General features: G+C 44.2%; 1 protein-coding gene across 1 annotated transcript; it reads right to left on the bottom strand.

Moving 5' to 3' along the window:
• Positions 1–152: 152 nt before the first annotated feature.
• On the bottom strand, positions 153–22953 carry kif9 (kinesin family member 9). Its single transcript, XM_020494697.2, has 22 exons — positions 22870–22953; positions 12093–12240; positions 11866–11974; positions 11373–11538; positions 11044–11150; positions 10626–10856; positions 10027–10110; positions 9774–9866; positions 9466–9613; positions 9017–9081; positions 8828–8905; positions 8418–8486; positions 8157–8261; positions 7504–7559; positions 7200–7290; positions 6851–6987; positions 6571–6720; positions 6257–6465; positions 1477–1656; positions 962–1077; positions 659–763; positions 153–333 (listed from the first exon to the last, which is right to left on the bottom strand). Exons 2-22 carry the CDS (start codon positions 12107–12109, stop codon positions 235–237), a joined length of 2415 nt encoding a protein of 804 aa, XP_020350286.1. The 5' UTR covers positions 12110–12240; positions 22870–22953; the 3' UTR covers positions 153–234.
• Between the last annotated feature and the right edge of the window lie 921 nt (positions 22954–23874).

Genomic DNA, 23874 nt, shown 5'->3' on the forward strand with positions numbered 1-23874 from the left:
GCCTAAACAGGAGAAGGCTGGCAGGTCCTCTAATGGCACAGGGTGTAATATTAGGGTAGCCATGCAGCAATACCTTGGTTTGAATCCTGGTGTGTATTTTTTAAATTACTGCCATAGAAGTAATCAATTAATCAATCAAATTAAAAACAATGTTAGGTCGCCAGTGTGTCTTTATTCAGGACAAATCCGAGGCAATAATTATTGGTGAAATGGATAGAATCCAGCAGTTCTCCTTCAGATGACAGAGAGAATGGCAGGCAGTTTGGTTCTCCCAGAGCCTCTTGGTGTAGTCTTCTGGACTGGTGTCTGAGACATGGCCTTGCTGTAGTTCCTCTGCACAGATAGGAGAGACCAGAAGGCAAACAGAACACATACATTTACTCTCTGGATGCTTCCCAAATAGTACCATAGTTCCTTTATAGTGCAACGCTTTTGACCACGGCCTGTAGGGCTCCGAGCAAAAGGAGTGCAGGCAATAAGGGTGCCATTTGGGATGAAGTCTCTTGTTTGTGGGTGGGGTAATTAACAGGCTTCTAGTGTGTGAGTGACAACTGCCATAGTAGTATTGTATAGCCATACTGCTGTTTTGGTCTGTGTGTGAACAATGTTACTCATTCATTACCCACAATGAGAGTGTGTTTGTTTGCGCGAGACTGACCCTCTGTACAGTCCTGTTCTGAGCATTGTAGAAGGAGATGGCACTGGGACTGTCTGCTAGCAGCTCATAGCGCAGACGCTCAAAGTGCTCCTGCTCATCCTCCTCCTGTGGACAAAACACCATAAGATATGAAGATCGACATTGGAACCATGCAATATAAATGATTTCTCTCCTGTTAAAACCACAGTTGTAACCATGAAAAATGAATGACTTGTCTCCTGTTAAAACCACAGTTATGTCCCAAATGGCTCCCTATATAGTGCAATACTTTTGACCAGACCCCTATGGGCTGGTCAGACTCACCAGTGCCAATGCCTTGTACACAGGCACCAGTCCAGGCCTGATGGGTCCTCCAGATCTCAGCATGGCTTGCACCTCCTCAGGAAGCAGGAAGGACTCATTATACCAGCTCTCAAACTCTGACACACACAAGGGACAGGCTGTCAATGTGGGACCATCACCCTGTGGCTTTCTGAGAGGTACAGCCAGTCCCAAATCACTGCCTACCTCTTCCCTTTGGCCCCTTTTTTCCCCCTGCAGATCTGTAAGGTGGAAGCAATATATGGTGGAAACTCCACCACTGCACTGCTTAAACCTATCCAGCCCCTACAGATCTGCAAACATCTAGGGGTCAGGGGGCCACAGGGGAGGGGTAGGGAGCATATTGGGACTGGCTGGTAGAGTCCTCCTGGTTCATGCTAACTTTCTCGGTCTATTCAGAATCAGTCATGGAACAACTCTCTTCTCCCATGATACATCATGACAGTTGGTGTGAAGAACGGAAGAAGTGGGTGTGATGCCAGAGTTTGAATGCTCACCGGTCAATAGGCGCGTCCTGCACTGGTCCACTAGGTGCTGGCAGTAGCTGACCTCTGCCTTGGTGCCGCGCAGCTCCTCGTACTGCTGTCGGTACTGAGTTTTCAACTCCCTCAGACGCAGGGTCAGAGACAGCTCTGCCTCATCCAGCACTGGGACACCCTCCGCACTTACAAACTGACCTACGGGAAGACATACACACACACACAAGATACAAATATAACTACAGCAATCAAATGAATGGACCTTTTGTCTGATTGGCATGCGTTTCTACTTTAATGTGAATGTAAAATACCCTACATTTTCTTGCCCTCTGTTTTAATTATAGGCTCATGTTGTACCGGCTTACTTTTCACCCTGTTTGTATTTGAGTATTTCCAAAAGTACATGCCTGTACTTTCCAAGTGTATTTCCAAATACATTCAAGCACTTGTGTTTAAAAACATTTTTGTACACACACACACACACACACACACACACACACACACACGCACACACGTGTGTATAAATATAAACACGGCAAAAAAAGAAACATCCTCTCACTGTCAACTGCGTTTATTTTCAGCAAGCTTAACATGTGTAAATATTTGTATGAACATAACAAGATTCAACAACTGAGACAAATTGAACAACTTCCACAAATTGAATCATATGTCCCTGAACAAAGCAGGGTCAGTAACAGGTGTGAACAGTCACACAAAAGTAACAGTCAGTATCTGGTGTGGCCACCAGCTGCATTAAGTACTGCAGTGCACCAGATTTGCATGTTCTTTCTGTGAGATGTTACCCCACTCTTCCACCAAGGCACCTGCAAGTTCCCGGATATTTCTGGGGAGGAATGGCCCTAGACCTCACCCTCCGATCCAACAGGTCCCAGACATGCTCAATGGGATTGAGACCCGGGCTCTTCGCTGGCCATGGCAGAACACTGACAGTCCTGTCTTGCAGGAGATCACGCACAAAACAAGCAGTATGGCTGGTGGCATTGTCATGCTGGAGGGTCATATAAAGATGAGCCTGGAGGAAGGGTACCACATGAGGGAGGAGGATGTCTTCCCTGTAACGCACAGTGTTTGGAAATTGCTCCGAAGGATGAACCAAACTTGTGGAGGTCCACAATTTTTTTTCTGGGGTCTTGGCTGATTTCTTTTGATTTTCCAATGATGTCAAGCAAAGAGGCACTGAGTTTGCAGGTAGGTCTTGAAATACATCCACAGGTACACCTCCAATTGATTCAAATGATGTCAATTAGCCTATCAGAAGCTTCTAAAGCCTGACATAATTTTCTTGAATTTTCCAAGCTGTTTAAGGCACAGTCAACTTAGTGTATGTAAACTTCTAACCCACTTGAATTGTGATATGAGTTATAAATGAAATAATCTGTAAACAATTGTTGTTGGAAAAATGACTTGTGTCATGCACAAAGTAGATGTCCTAAAATTTGTGGAGTGGTTGAACAATGAGTTTTAATGACTCCAACCTAAGTGTACGTAAACTTCCGACTTCAACTGTATAGTACCAGTCAAAAAACATCCATCTCTGCAGCACTCCATCAATCAGGCCTTTATGGTAGAGTGGCCAGACACCACTCCTCAGTAAAAGGCACATGACTGCCCACTTGGAGGTTACCTAAAGGACTCTCAGACCATGAGAAACAAGATTCTCTCGTCTGTTGAAACCAAGATTGAACTCTTTGGCCTTAATGCTAAGCGTCACGTCTGGAGGAAACCTGGCACCATCCCTACGGTGAAGCATGGTGGTGACAGCATTATGCTGTGGGGATGTTTTTCAGCGGCAGGGACTGGGAGACTAGTCAGGATCGAGGGAAAGATAAACGGAGCAAAGTGCGAGAGATCCTTGATGAAAACCTGCTCCAGAGCGCTCAGGACCTCAGACTGGGGCAAAGGTTCACTTTCCAACAGGACAACAACCCTAAGCACACAGCCAAGACAACACGGGAGTGGCTTCAGGACAAGTCTCTGAATGTCCATGAGTGGCCCAACCAGAGCCTGGACTTGAACCTTATCGAACAGCTCTGGAGAGACCTGAAAAAGCTGTGCAGCAACGCTCCCCATCCAACCTGACAGAGCTTGAGAGGATCTGCAGACAAGAACGGGAGAAACTCCCCAAATACAGGTATGCCAAGCTTGTAGCATCATACCCAAGAAGACTCGAGGCTGTAATCGCTGCCAAAGGTGCTTCAACAAAGTACTGAGTAAACGGTCGGAATACTTATGTACTGTTTTCTCATTATGGGGTAGGGTGTGTAGATTGATGAGGGGGGGGAAACTATTTAATTAATTTTAGAATAATGCTGTAACGTAAAACAAATGTGGCAAAAGTCAAGGTGAAGGTGTACACACAGGCCTGTAGGTGACCCAGGCTTCACAGGTAGAAAGTAGTGTGCTAATGCAGACGGCTTGATACATGGCGACTTTGGTGTGGAGGTGGAGATCCCTGTTTTGGAAGTCCCTGCATCTGAGTTTCCCCCGAAGGCAGCTGAGGCTAGCTTGATCCAGTTTTGAATTTCGTAGACGATGCTGCAGTTCTCCGAGAGGATGTTGCCCAGGTATTTGAATGGCGGGACTATTGCCAGTGATGTGTGTTCCATGGTGAAGACATGGTGGGTAGAGGGCTGGATCTCCATTGGCCGACCACCTCTGTCTTGGTGGTGTTGAGACAGTCCCATCCTTCTTGACTCTGACAGCCGTTACAAGGACGGACTGGAGGTCTTTGGAGTGTGGGCCACGAGCAAAGTCATCAGCATACCGCAGCTCAAGACCCTGCTCCATCGAAACCTTGGTGGTTGCTTGGAGCCTTCTGATGTTGAATGGGTTTCCATCCAGCCTGAAGTCCACCGCAACCCCACTGCTGTCTTCAAGCTCCTTGTGGAAAAGCTGGGTGAAAACATAGGAGGAAAATGTTAAAGAGTACAGGTGCCAGCGCGCACCCCTGCCTCACACCAATGCGTACTCCAAAGGGCACTGACTCCTACCCTCCTATGGCCACCCGAGTCATCATCCCATCATGGAACTGGCAAAGGATTTTGACAAATTTGGGTAGAATCCCCCATAATATGCTAACGATGTGTATGCACTGAGAAGAGTGGCATAGTGAATCTTGTCTAGAGGGATACAGAGAGACATGAGTCTTTCACTTATGCCGACAGGTGTTTCGGTGAAGGTGTTTCGGTGAAGAGGCCATTCTTAATTGCCAGTCCCACACCGTGCTGATGTTATTCACCCAGAGGATAACCTTTCCAGAAGGTGTAACCTTCTCCCTCCTCTTTCAGGGAACCTTCATCCAGGAACCTGGTCTCACTCAGGGCAGCGATGTCAATGTTGTAGCGCCTTATTTCTGCGGCAATCAAGAGCTGTTCTCCGATGGGGTCTATCGTTGTCAGTGTCCAAAAAGAGTTCTGATGTGCCATGTTGCCAGTTTCACGGGAATTATTTTCTTGTGCATTTTTCGACCGCTGAGTGGAACTCCTGATAGGTGCGGTAGTCTATCCAGGAAGGAGTGAGTGGGCAATTTTTAGGCCACCTTTTCTAGGCCTCTCCCCAGCTGGGGTGAGCAGTGTGGTTCCTAAATAGGCTGCTCAGTCACACAGGGCTCTGCCGAGAGCAGCTGCCACTCAGGTCCCAGCTGCTGGCGACCATAATAGCTCTGTCCCGCTGACATAAAGGGGTCTGATTAAAGGCTCTCTGTGCATTCACTCCTGCCCCCATCACCAGACACCCCAATGCCACCAGGCTTTAGTAATTGAAGTATCCTAGATAGTATTTGAACCGACACTACCAGTCAAAAGTTTGGACACTCCTACTCATTCAAGGGTTTTTCTTTATTTGTACTATTTTCTACATTGTAGAATAATAGTGAAGACATGAAAACTCCCGAGTTTCGCGGCAGTCTAAGGCACTGCATCTCAGTGCTAGAGGAGTCACTACAGACAGTTTGAATCCAGGCTGTATCTCAACCGGCCATGATTGGGAGTCCCACAGGGCGGCGCACAATTGGCCCAGCGTCGTCTGGGTTTGTCCGGTGTAGGCCATCACTGTAAATAAGAATCTGTTCTTAACCGACTTGCCGAGCAATTTTTTTTTTTAAATATGAAATAACATATGGAATCATGTAGTAATCAAAAAAGTATTAAACAAATCAGTATATTTTATATTATTTAAGGTAGCCCCCCTTTGCCTTGATTACAGCTTTGCACTCTCTTTGCATTCTCTCAACCAGCTTCGTGAGGAATATTCTGAGCACTTGTTGGCTGCTTTTCCTTCACTCTGAGATGTATCTGTTATTTATTTGGGATGCAATCTGAGGTGCAGTTAACTCTAATGAACCTATCCTCTGCAGCAGAGGTCATTTTTGGTCTTCCTTTCCTGTGGCGGTCCCCATGAGAGCCAGTTTCATCATTGCGCTTGATGGTTTTTGCAACTGCACTAGAAGAAACTTTAAAAGTTCTTGACATTTTCCGGATTGACTGACCTTCATGGTGGACTGTCACTTCTCTTTTCTTATTTGAGCTGCCATCAATGCAAAGGGTGGACTTGGAAAAATCTCCAATATAAAATATATTTTCATTTTTCACACTTTTTTGGTTACCACATGATTCCATAAGTGTTATTTCATAGTTTTGATGTCTTCACTATTATTCTACAATGTGGAAAATAATACAAATTAAGTAAAACCCTTGAATGAGTAGGTTTGTCCTAAACTTTTGACTGGTACTGTAGGTCTGACACACAACCACACACACACAGTTTTGAGCTCCCATACCCTGGATCTGTCTCTTGTCTCTCCACTGGTGGAGGGCGGTGCTTGTGCTGTCAATCTCTCTCTTGGCCGTGTTCACGCACTCCGTCAGCTCCCGGAGGCGGGCGCGGCGCTCCAGCAGCACCACCTTGTTCTCCTTCAGGATGCGGTTGATCTCGCTGCCCCGCTCTGCCTTGAAGTCCTCAAAGGCCTCTGCCTTAGGGGGAGGGGAGCTGGAGTGGAGAAACACTAGATCAGACATGTTGTCCCTGTGCATAGAATAACGCATGTAATATACAGGACAGATGTTGTATAAAGGGACATAGGTGTGTTTATACTCAGTCCTAAGGGGTTCCTGTGGTCCTTGAGGCTCCTGGTTCTGGGGGTCATGCTCGCGACCCTCACGGTCTCTCTGGACCGGGTTCACAGATTCCACTTGCTTCCCTGGACCAGGACTCCTTCCTTCCACAGCCTCCTTTCTCCCCTGGCTGGACAGTCACAGTTGGGGGGGTTACATTAAAAGATGGTCTTGACATTGGCTTTCAATGAGAAGGGAATTTGACAGTGATGTTACTCAGGCAGCATGAATGGACTATACTCAGGAGTCAGGACACTGACCTTGCTAGCTCTTTGGTCTTAATGGCTTTGGTCCTGCCTGGAGACAGGAGTTGAATGTGCCTATCTGATGGAACTGCCAGCCCCACCCCAAACCCATGGCCCTCCACCACTCCCACCGTGCCTTGGGAGCCCTGTGACTATGACACAACGTAACAACAGCATTCGTTTAAAAACTGTACGAACAACTTTTGAGCCTTTTGGCTAAGTCAACGTTACGGAAAATGAGAACTGGTTTGCAATTGACCCTCCTGCTTAAACAATATAAACAAATTCACCACTGACATATGCAAGATGTTTGAAGCAGCACCATCTTGGTGGCCACTGGTCCAAGCATCAGGCAGAGACTGACCTTGGCTGCAGTAGAGCCAGCTGTACTCTGGGCTTTCTCCACCAAGGTGTAGTTCTGACACAGCTGGGCCTTCACCTTCTGCTCCTGCTGCCTGTTCAACACATATGCCAAACTAATCTCAACACCAATAACATAAACTGATTCTATCCTTGGTTGCCTGGTGAGCGACGCTCACACAGCAGGTAGAACTTTTCCTGTAGGCAAAGATCTAGTATTAGCTTAAATCTCCCCAATCCTGACCTTAACCATGTCTGGGAAATGTCAAATTGTCCTTAGATCAGCATCTAGGGACTCAGTTACTCACTGCACGGCCTGCTTGAACTGGGCAAACACTTCCTGGATCTGCCTGATGCTCACAATCTGTGGAGAGAAGTCAGACATGGGGGAGATAAAACAGTATGAAAATCAGCCATGCTAGAAGAAGTTAGCTCCACGACACTGACCCCTCGACACTCCCTCCACCACTGCCTTTCTGAACTGCTCCAGTGCCCTATCAACAGTAGAAGACCATGGTCTAAGTCTAGACATGCCACTGCCATAACCCTACATTTGTTTTGTTTTTATGTTTTTAAAGCGCTATATAAAATAAATATATTAATATGTAGAAATAATGGTTTATTTGAAGGATACAGTTTTAGTCATAACCAGAGGGATACCATTTTAGTTATTACACTGTGCCTTAACCATATGTGGCGTGATAATTTCCGCCCTCTGACCTACGTGATTCACTTGTTGTGTGTATGTACTGGCATGTATGTGTACGTGATAGGTACACACACACACATTTAAAAACATGAACATATAGTATGTAAATTGTAAAGTATTTTGTCTGCAATGTATTTTTCGTAATGTGTCAGACCCCAGTAAGACTAGCTGTCGCTAATGGGGATCCTAATAAATCATATCAAAAATCCATCTCTCTACTGGGAGAGAATGTTTGTCTCAGGGTGTTCTCACATTGATCTCGTCCAGGCTGCCCTCCAGATACCTCCGCACCTGACTCTGGATCTCTGCAACCTGGGTCTCTGACAGCGTGTCGTAGGACATGCCCATGCGGTTCGCCTGCGTACCAGCACACAATCACATATCCTGGTCTTATTCTCTAATAAAACCATAGCCTGGATCTAAGACCTGTTTGTGTTGTCTCTGGGACTCAGGCTAAACCAAGCAATACTTAATACTTCAACATTGAACTCTTCTCGTCTTCCTTGAGGTTACCAGTGTGTTGTGAATGCTGAGCTCCTGTTTCAGCAGCTGGATCTCCTTCTCCAGCTTCCTGACCTGGAGCTACACAAAACAACACACATCCAATCAGATACCATTCAACCCTGGCTAATCACTGCACATGTCTTGCACCCATAACAATACAGTTATCAATTCAATACCAGTATTTCAGTTTCTACAATGCTGTTCATCTGTAGGCAGTGTTATCGTCAATATATAATCTTTACAAAAAACAATCCTACAGGATTCCTTCAAGGTACAAATGACCTTCGAAACAGGTTTTTTCGAAAGGAATATAATCAATGGACAAACAACAATCAATATGATATAGAGTTATAGTAATTAATCCACTTTCATAATCCAAATGTGTTCTGGTGTGTGAAGCTGAGGTATAATAATCTCACCACAGGGTCAGTGTGTTCGTTGACAACAGGGTCCATCTGCACACACTTCATCCTGCTGGCGAAGCGCAGTGTGGACAGCTACGGTAGAGACAGAGCAGGTCACACATCACAGGTCTCCACTTTACTCTAGGAAACGACACTAAACTAGGCCTACAGGAAGAAGCAGTTCTCACACAGCTCCATACTTACTGTCTCTTCTATCTGAGAAGCCTCTCCATAGATGTTGGCCACCAGCACTGTGTTGCAGTTCCCACCTATAGAGAGGAGAGCGGATTATATTGATTTTATGACTACCACTCCCAAACAGCCCTAGAAATTGCTCTTGCTAAGAAGCTGTCTGTTTCTTTTGGACCATTTTGATTGAAAACAAATCACAGTAAGGTACTTAATTGTTACCCAGAAATGGTATGATATTAAGATACAAACAGCTGCACTGGGCCTTTAAATCACTTGGACTACAAATTGATAACTTGACCATTGCTCTCGTCTCTGTACTGATTTGGCTTTGGTGGATGTAGTACCAATATCCTCAGCCAACACTCAAAAACTATTGAACCCTTTGACAGAGACAGTATTTCCTTCTGGTACTGATCTCCTAACCCCCCCCCCCCCCCCCCGTCTCTGTGGGTTTGGCTCACCTAATGAGTCCTTGAGGGCGTGGGTGAGTTTGGTCTGTCTGAAGGGGACGTGGTCCCTGCGTCGGTCTGCCAGGGCCAGGATGGCCTGCTCCAGGAACGACAGGGACTTGTTGATGTACATGGCCTCCTTCAGCACCTGGCCCTCAGACTGGTCACAGAGAGGAGAACACAGTTGGATATGGGGGTTAGCGCTAAGAACTGGAGTCTTTAGTCATGAAAACTTGAAATCCGCTCATTGCAATAAATACATCAGCTGACAAAATAACACTAGGAGAAAACGTCAGGTATGATGTCACTTTGAAACTCACTCCGGTTTTGCCCAGCCTTTCTGACCCGGCTAAGTCCACCAGATTCAGTTTGGAAGTCACATACTTTGCATCGGACAGAGTATGGGAGCGAGACTGTAAAACACAAATTGATAACATGAATTAACACATTACATAACTATAGAATGGCTGCCACACTGTACACACTGCAATATACAAGACAACATTATACAATACATTAATAAGGCTGGAGAAAATGCAGTGAAGCAGTGAGTTGTGTCTAAGCCATCCTTACCTCAATGTGGACAGTGAGAATGCAGTGAGATCTGGAGGAGTTCTTGTTCAGGGCATGAGCTCCGATGATGCGATTCATCTCTCCCTGAATGTAGAGCAAAGAAGACCCTTCCTCACACAAATATCCATCACCTGTCCAGATGTACAACACTTCATACAGGTATATATATATATTTTATTTTACCCAGTTTTCTCCTAAATTTTGTTGTATCCAATTGGTAGTTACAGTCTTGTCTCATCGCTACAACTCCCGTACGGACTTGGGAGAGGCGAAGGTCGAGAGCCGTGCGTCGTCCGAAACACAACCCAACCAAGCCGCACTGATTCTTGACACAATGCCCACTTAACCCAGAAGCCAGCCGCACCAATGTGTCGGAGGAAACATTGTGCACCTGGCGACCGTGTCAGCGTGCACTGTGCCTGGCCCGCCACATGAGTCGCTAGTGCGCTATGGGACAAGGACATCCCTGCCCCATGGGTCTCCCGGTCACGGCCGGCTGCGAGAACCCAGAATCTCTAGTGGCACAGCTAGCACTGCGATGCAGTGCCTTAGACCACTGCGCCACTCGGGAGGCTTACATACAGGTATTTAGCACTCACCTCAAAGAGCAGGTTAAGGGCCACCTCCTCGCTGTGGACGGGGTGCAGGGACAGCCCCCTGACTGATACCCCTCCCCCTGCCTCCTCCACCACCGCCATGCCCCCTGGCCCTACCCCTGGGCAACCCCGTACAGAAGCCAGCAGATCCACAAGAGTCTCATTGTAGATCTCCAGGAAGGACAAGTGGACGCTGAAGGCATGGTCCGAACGCTGCTCCACCTCATGGAACACCTGATCAGAAAGACCAGGGTGAGAAGAACAGAAAATGTGTGGGGACTGAAAAGCCATTCACTTTGTCCATTAGACTTGGGCAGGGAAAACAACTAGTAGCCAATGTAATCCAGGGTTGAATGACTGCAAGTGCGCCACGTGGCGTAAATTGTCAGTAAGTATCGGGTGACAAGTTGTCCTGGTCTACCTCCTGTAGGGCCCGAGGAATGATCCCTCTCTGTTTGTAATTCTCTGTGGCTCCAGTCATGGTGTACGTCTTTCCTGCCCCCGTCTGCCCAAAACACATCACAGTGCCTAAGAGTAAAACAAGCAAGATTGGGGGGGGGGGGTATCACCTCATTTTTTCAAGCTGAATGGCAGAACTAACTACCTAGCCTGTGTACCCACCTGACTGTTTCTGCATTCAACATTCGCTACATTCTTGCATTGCCATTGGCTTTGAGCAGAATCAGACTGGTATACAATCAAATTATGACCATGGTAGTGTAAAACATGGGGACAGAGTAGTTAGCCTACCGTTGTACCCCTCCAGGGCTCCCAGCACCACCCCTCGCCCAACGCGGCCATATACCTCCTCCTGGGACACATCATGCAGCACCCCGTCCAGCCGGAACGACCAGGAGCTCAGCTGGTTGTTCACCACTCCCTTCCTGGAGTCCTTCCTCTGGTGGACACTCACTGTCTGAGAGATCATCACACAGATAGCCATGTTGAAGCAATTATAAGAATCTGCTCATCAACTCCTTCAACAAACTAACCTGTTTAGGGTTAATAATGTGGTTTGAGATCAATATGATGTGCCTCATTTATGCATATTAAGGCTGTGTTATTTTAAATGAATGACAACATCTGTAATTTCAACAACCTATAACCTTGCCACATTGTTTAGTAATATTCGTTAAGTTACTCACCACTCTCAAATTCAGAGTTAAAAATGTCACGTTTACAGTTTAACATTTAACGTTTACAGATTGGAGGGGAAACTGCAACATTACACTGTAAAACATACCTGTCCGTCTGGTAGGTATTCAATGAGCTCTTGAGCAAAATTAGCAGTCGGTCGGCTTCGAACTAACACCCTCACTTCACTGCCGGGGTGGGCAATCATCATGGCACTTCTAGAACGACAACAGGTCCGAAGCAAAAGTCATGGTCATGTTGTGGGCCACCTAGCTAAGTTAGCTAGCTACTGTTAGATACCAACTTAAGAACTTAGGCAAAAACACATCTACTTACCCGTATTTGTTGATCATTTGTAAACATCAAACGTGTTTTTCTAGCTAGTAAATAAATCAGCTGTTTAGTGGCTTGTGTAGACGAAATCAAAATGTTCCCATATGTTGACATCGATTGTCATGGAAACAGTGGGCGTGTATGTGGGATCCTGCATGGGAGACACAGAAATGGAATGAGTAGAAAAGTCCGGGCCTGGACGTTAAAATATTAAACGCATCAATTCTAGTTTTACAAATCTAGATTTCATTCCAAGGATGTTTTTTTTCTTCAATTCCAATTCAGAGAGTCGAAATTCCAATTCCATTCCATAAAATATGTTTTTTCCAATTAAATTCTAATTCCATTCCAAGGTTGGTTCTTTTTCAATTCCAATTCAATTCCAAGTAAATTCTCCACTTCATCCTTACATTCCAGAATTGAATTGGAATTTCAAATTCAATTGGAATTGACCCCAACCCTGGAATCCTGTCTATTTCTGCCATTGCATGTACAGTGGCAATAAAAAGCATGTGAAACATTTGGAATTACCTGGGTTTCTGCATAAATTGTAAATCAAATTTGATCTGATCTTCATCTAAGTCACAACAAAAGACAAACTCAATGTGCTTAAACTAATGACACACAAATGATTGTATTTTTTCTTGTCTATATTGAATACGACATTCCATAGTGTAGGTTGGAAAAAGTATGCGAACCCCGAGGCTAATGACTTCTCCAAAAGCAAATTAGAGTCAGGAGTCAACTAACCTGGAGTCAAATCAAAGAGATGAGATTGGAGAATTCGATTAGAGCTGCCCTGCCCCATAAAAAAACACTCACAAAATTAGAGTTTGTTATTCACAAGAAGTATTGCCTGATTGTGAACCATGCCTCGAACAAAAGAGATATCAGAAGACCTAAGATTAAGAATTGTTGCATTTCATAAAGCTGGAAAGGGTTACAAAAGTATCTCTAAAAGTCAGTCCACGGTAAGACAAATTGTCTATAAATTGAGAAATTTCAGCACTGTTGCTATTCTCCCTAGGAGTGGCCTTGGAAGGACTGCAAGAACACAGCGCAGAATGCTCAATAAAGTTAACCCTGCGTGCTTCCACAATCAAGGGGAGGGAAACTGAGACCTGGGCCATGACCAAATGATTGTACTCACGGTATTGAATATATTCATATTTGTTGCTTACTGCATACTATTTAGTCTGTTCTAACTAGTATAATGTATCGTTAGTACATTTAGTAAGCAGTAGGCTGGAAAGATTTTTTGACACAGCCCTGACGACCTGTATAGCTCCACTCCACAATGGCACGATCTAGTGGGGAAGACTGACAATTGTGAAAGTGTGCAGTGCAGGTACTGCCTTTGGATTCATATTCATGAATGTTTACACAGTGCGATTGTATCTAATATAAACGTGTGTATAATACATGATGTATATAACACATTGGGCGACATTTTCGTGGTGCAAAAGAGCACAAGCCAGTGAAAAAATACCGTAAACCTCAATCTGGCAGTGTGATTTAACTAGGACATGTTTTTCTACAATGTGTGTTATAAGGAGGTGATTATTGAATCATTACTCCCTTTACTAAACTCTAGGTAGTCCGCGATATGATGTAGCTGCACAAAGTAAACCGCGTAGTGGGTTAATTTCTGCAACAACCAAGAGTGTTGGTGCGCAAGGCTACATTTCTCCACTGTTTTAGTCCCGTGGCTACCACGTTTTAAGAGTTACTCGAACCCGTGTGCAGATACTGTGTGAGAGTGAAGTCTTGGATTTTGCTCATCGTAATATCTGCGGTGCAGCTTGGGCAACGTCATTTCGTTGACTATACCTTTAAATTATATTGTTGAAGAAAGGTTTCTGATTTAATCTTGCTACCATGTTTGAGGTTTACTGTGCTATTTTTGCACTACGGAAATGTTTCCCATCATATATAATATCCCTACATCTTTATTTACTGGCGTTGAAAAGTATTATTGTAAACTCAATAAAACTATATTAAATATATACGGTGGGGTCTGGAATTGACACATTTTAATAAAGATTAGCAAAAATGACTATGTCAAATAAATAATTCAAATACTTAAGAGTTATTTTCTGCTCATGCATTCTCATTTTGACGCCAAACCCACCACTTGTGCCGGTGGCTTTTAAGAGCTCTATTTTCATGTCATCTGACCAAAGCACCGGTTCCAATCCAAGTGTCAATGCCGTTTAGCAAACGGCATTTGTTGGATGACATAAAAATAGAACTCTTTGGTCACGGGCTATTTTGCTTCCACTGGTCCTGGGGCCCTTGTAAAGGGCAACGGCATCATGAACTTTACCCAGTACTTGGACATTTTAGCTCAAAACTGCCAGGAGGCTGAAACTTAAAGACAATAACCCCAAACACACATCAAAATCCACAAAGAAATTATGAATTGCCCACAAAATCAATATTTTGCAATGGCCATCTCAGTCTCCGGATTTAAAACCCAGTGAAAACCTGTGGTTTGAATTGAAGAGGGCAGTTCATAAGTGCAGATGAAGGATATCAAGGATATGTAAGGATTCTGTATGGTCGAAAGGTCTAAGATCCCTCCCAATGTGTTCTCCAACTCATAAACATTTAAGAAAAGGGCTCAGTGCCGTTATCCTCGCAAGGTGAGGTATTGAAAACAGGTGTCAATCATTTTGACCACTACCTTTGAGGAAAAAAAGATTTACTTGTTAAACAAAATCTCTTTCTCTGATTTAATTCGATTAGTATTCCAAATGTTTGAACGTACAATATACTCACTATTTGAATTATTAATTTTATACAGTTATATTTGCTCATCTTTATCATGGGTGTCAATCATTTTGTAACCCCACTGTACCTGCCCTTACAGGTTTGTGTTTTAAACAGTGTGGCCTCTGTGGCTTGACTGATATGTTGAGGTTTCCTAACTGGGAAATGGCAAGTAGGCTGGGATTTCATGTTTGATGCTGTGCTACATGTACAGTGGGAAGAAAAAGTATATGTGAACCCTTTAGAGTTACTGGGATTTCTGCATAAATTGGTCATAAAATTCATAAAAATTGCTCATAGAAAAAAAGTCACAACAATAGACAAACACATTCTGCTTAAACGAATAACACACAAACAATTATAATTTGTCATGTCTTTACTGAACACATGTGTAAACATTCACAGTGCAGGTTGGAAAAAGTATGTGAACCCTTGGATTTAATAACAGGTTGACTTTCCTTTGGCAGCAATAACCTCAACCATATGTTTTCTGTAGTTGCGGATCAGACCTGCACAACGGTCAGGAGGATATTGGACCATTCCTCTTTACAAAACTGTTTCAGTTCATCAATATTCTTGGGATGTCTGGTGTGAACCGGTCTCTTGAGGTCATGCCACAGTATCTCATCACCCAAACCATGATACTATCTCCACCATAGTTTACAGTTGTGATGAGGTTTTGATGTTGGTGTGCTGTGCCTTTTTTTCACCACACATAGTGTTGTGTGTTCCTTCAAACAACTCAATTTAAGTTTAATCTGTCCACAGAATATTTTGGCAGTAGCGCTGCGGAAAATCCAGGTGCTCTTTTGCAAACTTCAGACATGCAGCATGGAGAGCAGGAGAGCAGTGGCTTCCTCCGTGGTGTCCTCCCATGAAAGCCGTTCTTGTTTAGTGTTTTACGTATTGTAGACTCATCAACAGAGATGTTAGCATCTCCCAGAGATTTCTGTAATTATTTATCTGACACTCTAGGATTCTTCTTCAGGGTTAGTGTCAGTCTCTCCCCTGGACTATATTGCTGTGTTGATTGTGAATGTGTGGTGGTTTTGCTCCTTTCCCCTGCCTGTTGTCACTGGGTGCCCTCTTCAACAGGGTATCCTCGGCAACACAGCCGAGCTGCCGCCAGCCGTGTCTGAACTGACACATGGAGTAGAGGACGGGGTTCAATGTGAAAGTTAATCACCCAGAACAACATGGTGAGCGAGACAAAGAGGTGATCTTGGAAGGCTAGGCTAGGATGACGAAGGTGATGATGAAGATGGGGGCTCCACGTGATGATGAAGGAGAGCATGAAGAGCGTGCGGAAGAGCTTGATGACCTGGGGGAAAACCATGGATTACTCTTTAATGATCTGGGAACAGAGGAAGGTGGAACTATAGAGGCTATACTGAACATATGCCTCTGGGGAAGCTCTTGAGACAAAAAGGGTCCCCTAAATAGACAGAAATAATATTTTACAGAAATGACCTCATTGGACAGAAAGGGGCACACCTCCCAATGCCTATGAGCCAAAGATTCAATATTGCAAAAAAGTTTGTTAGCATAAAACAAAGAATTATGGTTTAATCAAAGAATTATGGTTTAACCATACAGCCAATACTCAAACAATTAACTTGAGTAGTGTATCCTTAACTATACCTTATCTATAGTTCTGTTTAAAGCTGGTATGTTCTTATATATTTCTAAATGGTTTATAATTTATAACATAAAAATGTCCTTTTGACAAATATGACCTAACACATAATGCAAATCAATAAAAGCTTGTCCTTTGTCCTCATTTATAAAGCCCTTTCAATTTGGTTTTGTTTCTGGTGTCACTAGAACATTTAGAAAAGACTGTCCTGATATAACCTTTGCCGTCTTGGGTTTCTCTTTGCTCAGGTGAATCGTTTTCCATTACCTGTGGAGCTGTAGCTTTTTAATGTTTAAGTTCTCTGTAATAAGGCTTCCATTTTTATATTTACAGATAATGTAAAGCCCTGAACAAACAAAGCTGTTAAACACACAGTGTTCACACCGGTGTTCCATGCCTCTGGAATCAATAGGACACACACTTGTTCCACACACACAATCTACATGGCACTAAAACTATAATTGAGTCCATCAATGGTATGTCCCATGACACTTTAGGCAGAAGGCAAATTGCATTGATGATGATGATGATGATGATGATGATACTGTTCCCATTTAAAACACAATAAAGACTAAAAAAAGGTATTTAAAAAAAGAAAAGATGATGTTTGATCATCACCTGACATGAATGAACATTAGTGAACAATGATTACAGCATGTTTTTTTTTATCAGTGTACATAAATCAAAACACCAAACCAATTTGACAATTTTTGGTGTTGTTGTTATTTATGCCACACAAGTACATCATTTAGTCAACAAAAATCAATCTGGCAATGCAGCAAAGTTTTTTGAGTGGTGAAACAACAGCCTAGCCATCCTACCTCCAGTATTTTGCTCTAGCTGAGCATGAGTCTAGAGATGAAAAACAAAGGCCAATCTGGTCTGGCCAAACCAGACTACAGATATGCACCTCTTTTTGAGGGACTGGAATAGCAACAAGTTGGGCCAGGAATCAATCCGATCACGCTTTGTCCACAATGCACATTTTAAAAGGCAATGTTCTCGTGTTTGTGGAGAGCATATTCATGGTAAAAGCTGCGTATATCAGCTCAATGGGGAATTACCTTTAAATATCTCATTGTCCAAATCTGCGATCCGATTGAATCCCAGCCTAAATTGGTGGTGGATGATGTGAATTTCCTCACTAATCATGCATACAGTTGTAAGATTTTAGACCTAATGAAACGTGTTAAGACAATTCATTTTCATTGTTATGGAATAGGTTATGAAGTGTAGGTAGTTGGCTTATTTCACTGTAGAGCCTCTAGTCCTGCTCACTATACCTTATCCAACCTATTAGTTCCACCACCCATACATGCAATGACATCTCCTGGTTTCAACGATGTTTCTAGAGACAATATCTCTCTCTTCATCACTCAATACCTAGGTTTACCTCCACTGTATTCACATCCTACCATACATTTGTCTGTACATTATACCTTGATGCTATTTTATCGCCCCCAGAAACCTCCTTTTACTCTATGTTCCAGACGTTCTAGACGACCAATTCTCATAGCTTTTAGCCGTACCCTTATTCTACTCCTCCTATGTTCCTCTGGCGATGTAGAGGTGAATCCAGGCCCTGCAGTGCCTAGCTCCACTCCTATTCCCCAGGCGCTCTCTTTTGACGACTTCTGTAACCGTAATAGCCTTGGTTTCATGCATGTTAACATTAGAAGCCTCCTCCCTAAGTTTGTTCTATTCACTGCTTTAGCACACTCTGCCAACCCGGATGTTCTAGCTGTGTCTGAATCCTGGCTTAGGAAGACCACCAAAAACTCAGACATTTTAATTCCAAACTACAACATTTTCAGACAAGATAGAACTGCCAAAGGGGGCGGTGTTGCAATCTACTGCAAAGATAGCCTGCAGAGTTCTGTCCTACTATCCAGGTCTGTACCCAAACAATTTGAACTTCTACTTTTAAAAATCCACCTCTCTAAAAACAAGTCTCTCACCGTTGCCGCCTGCTATAGACCACCCTCTACCCCCAGCTGTGCTCTGGACACCATATGTGAACTGATTGCCCCCCATCTATCTTCAGAGTTCGTGCTGCTAGGCGACCTAAACTGGAACATGCTTAACACCCCAGCCATCCTACAATCTAAACTTGATGCCCTCAATCTCACACAAATAATCAATTAACCTACCAGGTACATCCCCAAAACCTTAAACACGGGCACCCTCATAGATATCATCCTAACCAACTTCCCCTCTAAATACACCTCTGCTGTCTTCAACCAAGATCTCAGCGATCACTGCCTCATTGCCTGCATCCATAATGGGTCAGCGGTCAAACGACCTCCACTCATCACTGTAAAACGCTCCCTGAAACACTTCTGCGAGCAGGCCTTTCTAATCGACCTGGCCGGGGTATCCTGGAAGGATATTGATCTCATCCCGTCAGTAGAGGATGCCTGGATATTTTTTTTAAATGCCTTCCTAACCATCTTAAATAAACATGCCCCATTTAAGAAATTTAGAACCAGGAACAGATATAGCCCTTGGTTCTCCCCAGACCTGACTGCCCTTAACCAACACAAAAACATCCTATGGCGTTCTGCATTAGCATCGAACAGCCCCCGTGATATGCAGCTGTTCAGGGAAGCTAGAAATCATTATACACAGGCAGTTAGAAAAGCCAAGGCTAGCTTTTTCAAGCAGAAATGTGCTTCCTGCAACACTAACTCAAAAAAGTTCTGGGACACTGTAAAGTCCATGGAGAATAAGAACACCTCCTCCCAGCTGCCCACTGCACTGAAGATAGGAAACACTGTCACCACTGATAAATCCACCATAATTGAGAATTTCAATAAGCATTTTTCTACGGCTGGCCATGCTTTCCACCTGGCTACTCCTACCCCGGACAACAGCACTGCACCCCCAACAGCAACTCGCCCAAGCCTTCCCCATTTCTCCTTCTCCCAAATCCATTCAGCTGATGTTCTGAAAGAGCTGCAAAATCTGGACCCCTACAAATCAGCCGGGCTAGACAATCTGGACCCTTTCTTTCTAAAATTATCTGCCAAAATTGTTGCCACCCCTATTACTAGCCTGTTCAACCTCTCTTTCGTGTCGTCTGAGATTCCCAAAGATTGGAAAGCAGCTGCGGTCATCCCCCTCTTCAAAGGGGGGGACACTCTTGACCCAAACTGCTACAGACCTATATCTATCCTACCGTGCCTTTCTAAGGTCTTCGAAAGCCAAGTCAACAAACAGATTACCGACCATTTCGAATCTCACCATACCTTCTCTGCTATGCAATCCGGTTTCAGAGCTGGTCATGGGTGCACCTCAGCCACGCTCAAGGTCCTAAACGATATCTTAACCGCCATCGATAAGAAACATTACTGTGCAGCCGTATTCATTGATCTGGCCAAGGCTTTCGACTCTGTCAATCACCATATCCTCATCGGCAGACTCGACAGCCTTGGTTTCTCAAATGATTGCCTCGCCTGGTTCACCAACTACTTCTCTGATAGAGTTCAGTGTGTCAAATCGGAGGGTCTGCTGTCCGGACCTCTGGCAGTCTCTATGGGGGTGCCACAGGGTTCAATTCTTGGACCGACTCTCTTCTCTGTATACATCAATGAGGTCGCTCTTGCTGCTGGTGAGTCCCTGATCCACCTCTACGCAGACGACACCATTCTGTATACTTCCGGCCCTTCTTTGGACACTGTGTTAACAACCCTCCAGGCAAGCTTCAATGCCATACAACTCTCCTTCCGTGGCCTCCAATTGTTCTTAAATACAAGTAAAACTAAATGCATGCTCTTCAACCGATCGCTACCTGCACCTACCCGCCTGTCCAACATCACTACTCTGGACGGCTCTGACTTAGAATACGTGGACAACTACAAATACTTAGGTGTCTGGTTAGACTGTAAACTCTCCTTCCAGACCCATATCAAACATCTCCAATCCAAAGTTAAATCTAGAATTGGCTTCCTATTTCGCAACAAAGCATCCTTCACTCATGCTGCCAAACATACCCTTGTAAAACTGACCATCCTACCAATCCTCGACTTTGGCGATGTCATTTACAAAATAGCCTCCAATACCCTACTCAACAAATTGGATGCAGTCTATCACAGTGCAATCCGTTTTATCACCAAAGCCCCATATACTACCCACCATTGCGACCTGTACGCTCTCGTTGGCTGGCCCTCGCTTCATACTCGTCGCCAAACCCACTGGCTCCATGTCATCTACAAGACCCTGCTAGGTAAAGTCCCCCCTTATCTCAGCTCGCTGGTCACCATAGCATCTCCCACCTGTAGCACACGCTCCAGCAGGTATATCTCTCTAGTCACCCCCAAAACCAATTCTTTCTTTGGCCGCCTCTCCTTCCAGTTCTCTGCTGCCAATGACTGGAACGAACTACAAAAATCTCTGAAACTGGAAACACTTATCTCCCTCACTAGCTTTAAGCACCAACTGTCAGAGCAGCTCACAGATTACTGCACCTGTACATAGCCCACCTATCATTTAGCCCAAACAACTACCTCTTTCCCAACTGTATTTAATTTTAATTTATTAATTTATTTTGCTCCTTTGCACCCCATTATTTTTTATTTCTACTTTGCACATTCTTCCATTGCAAAACTACCATTCCAGTATTTTACTTGCTATATTGTATTTACTTTGCCATCATGGCCTTTTTTGCCTTTACCTCCCTTCTCACCTCATTTGCTCACATTGTATATAGACTTGTTTATACTGCATTATTGACTGTATGTTTGTTTTTACTCCATGTGTAACTCTGTGTCGTTTTATCTGTCGAACTGCTTTGCTTTATCTTGGCCAGGTCGCAATTGTAAATGAGAACTTGTTCTCAACTTGCCTACCTGGTTAAATAAAGGTAAAATAAATAAATAAATAAAAAAGGAACACAATTAGACACTACCATTTCCACACTCCATCCCCAGGTGGCAGCAGCAACCGGGTCAGATGCTCTGCCAGGAAGCCTTGTTAAGGGTTGGTTGTGCACAAGGGTGGAGTCAATCAGCGTGGCAGCTTGCAGAGCTGTTAGTCTGCTAGTGTTTGATGGCCTTTTGATTTTGGAATTATATTTCATTTTGTATCTATTTTGCAAGTTCCTTTTTATATGTATTTATTTTCGTCACCATACATTTTGAACAAATAATAATCCACTTTGACCAAGGGGACAAGACGGAGCTGACCCTGGTAAGTTTGCCGTCTCCTGGGCACATGCGTACAACATGGTCCGGATACTCTGACTTCGCACATAAATGCACACATCAAATCAGGTTACAGACCGTTTAGCTTGACCTACTGTAGGACTCCTAGGCAAAGAGAGTGAAACAATATCAGTAGGCTAGCTAGATGGTTTCGTAACATCATATACAGTGCATTCGGAAAGTAAATCAGACCCCTTGTCTTTTCCCACATTTTGTAATGTTACAGCCTTATCTTAAAATTGTTTAAATTGTTTTTTTTCTCATCAATCTACACACAATATATTTGTGTTATCCAAGATGGTGTAGCAGACAGACGTATTTGTCCTTCGTCTTGTGGTGTTCCATGTATATATATTTTTCTTTGCATATCTTTTTATATTTTTCTAATCCCTTATTTCAAAATACTCTCCTGCAACCCGCCTCACCCAATGTGGTGTGGACCTGCTTTTTCTCTAACGTATTTTACTTTGCCTCTTACTGGAATCTCTCCAACATAAACTAGCCAGCTAACTAGCCAGCTAACGGTCATCAGCTAACCTTAGCTCGGAAAGCTCTCGCCAGTTTGTACAACGCGATTCAACCAGAGCATACCGGACCTATTTTTTTCTCTCCATATCCCCGGATTCCTATCGCAAGCTCTGAACCTTCTCACCTTCCGACCTTCGCAGTTAACGTCCCCTGAATGCTAGCTGTCTAGAGCACAATGGACTGTTGGCTTACGAGGCCCATCGAATACATCCCGAAGCCACTAGCTAGCAGTCAGCTATCCTTTGCTAGCGGTCATCAGCTACCTTTATGCCAGACAACTCTTGCCAGTCTGTACATCGTGACTCAAACCAGAGCTAGTCGGACTTATTCTTCTCGATATCTCCGGATTCCTAGCGCAAGCTCTGAACCTATTTAAAAAATAAATAACAAATGTTAAACATTTTTATTATGATATTATTTAGATTTTTTTCCCACCTGGAATTATAGCAGCTAACGACCCCTGAATGCACAGCCACTAATCTGCAGCCTGCTAGCTATCTTAAGCATATTAGACTGCTGACTTAAGAGGCCCTTCGGACATATTTCTTCGGGCCACTATACATATTTTGCCAATTGGCCTGGTTTACCACACAGAGCCCTGCTGATCCGTCCGCTGATGTAACTGGGGGCACAACAGACTTACCTCTGTTGTGTCATCCCTCTAAGGCCTTTCTGTTAGCCTGCTAGCCCCATGCCGCTAGCTGCTTGAAGCCACGTACTGGACTTATATGATCACCCGGCTTTTTTATTTTTTTATTTTTTTGTATTATTTTTTAAACATGTCAATACTTTACCCCTTGATAACCAGTGCCCTTTTTTAAAAATCCCCTTTTCTCCCCAATTCTGTGGTATCCAATTGTCAGTTACAGTTTTGTCCCATCGCTGTAACTCCCGTACAGACTGGGAAGCGAAGATTGAGAGCCAAGTGTCCTCCAAAACAACCCAACCAAGCCGACCTGCTTCTTGACACAATGCCCGCTTAACCCGGAAGCCAGCCGCACCAATGTGTCGGAGGAAACACCGTACACCCGACAACCGTGTCAGCGTGCACTGCTCCCGGACCGCCACAGGAGTCGCTAGTGCGCGATGGGACAAAGACATCGCTGCCGGCCAAACCCTCCTAACCAGGACGACGCTGGGCCAATTGTGCACCGCCCCATGGGTCTCAGAGCCTGGACTCAAACCCAGAATCTCTAGTGTCACAGCTAGCACTGCGATGCAGTGTTGTAAAAGCGTTACATGGTCGCTGCCCATATTATTGCATCACTGTACTGTCCAAAACGTATTTCAAGCTGTCAGGCATTCCCTTGGCAGTAAGAGCATCTTGGTAGATGCTGCAGTGTACCCAAGTGGCGTCGGAAGCAACTGCTTGCTCGCACGTTACCACTCCAACATGTCTCCCTGTCATGGCTTTTGCGCCATCAGTACAGATACCAACACAACTTGGCTACCAAAGTCCATTTGATGTCACAAAGCTGTCTAGTACTTTAAAAAATATCCTCTCATGTTGTCCTGGTTTCCAGAAGAGGATATCTTCCTTAATTGACCACCCATTAAAGTAATGGACATATACCAGTAGCTGTTCCAGGCCTGCAACGTCTGTTGACTCATCCAGCTGTAACACATAGAATTCACTGGCTTTTATGCG

Source organism: Oncorhynchus kisutch, linkage group LG11 (genome assembly GCF_002021735.2).
Source record: "Oncorhynchus kisutch isolate 150728-3 linkage group LG11, Okis_V2, whole genome shotgun sequence".
NCBI classification, from domain to species: Eukaryota; Metazoa; Chordata; class Actinopteri; order Salmoniformes; family Salmonidae; genus Oncorhynchus; species Oncorhynchus kisutch.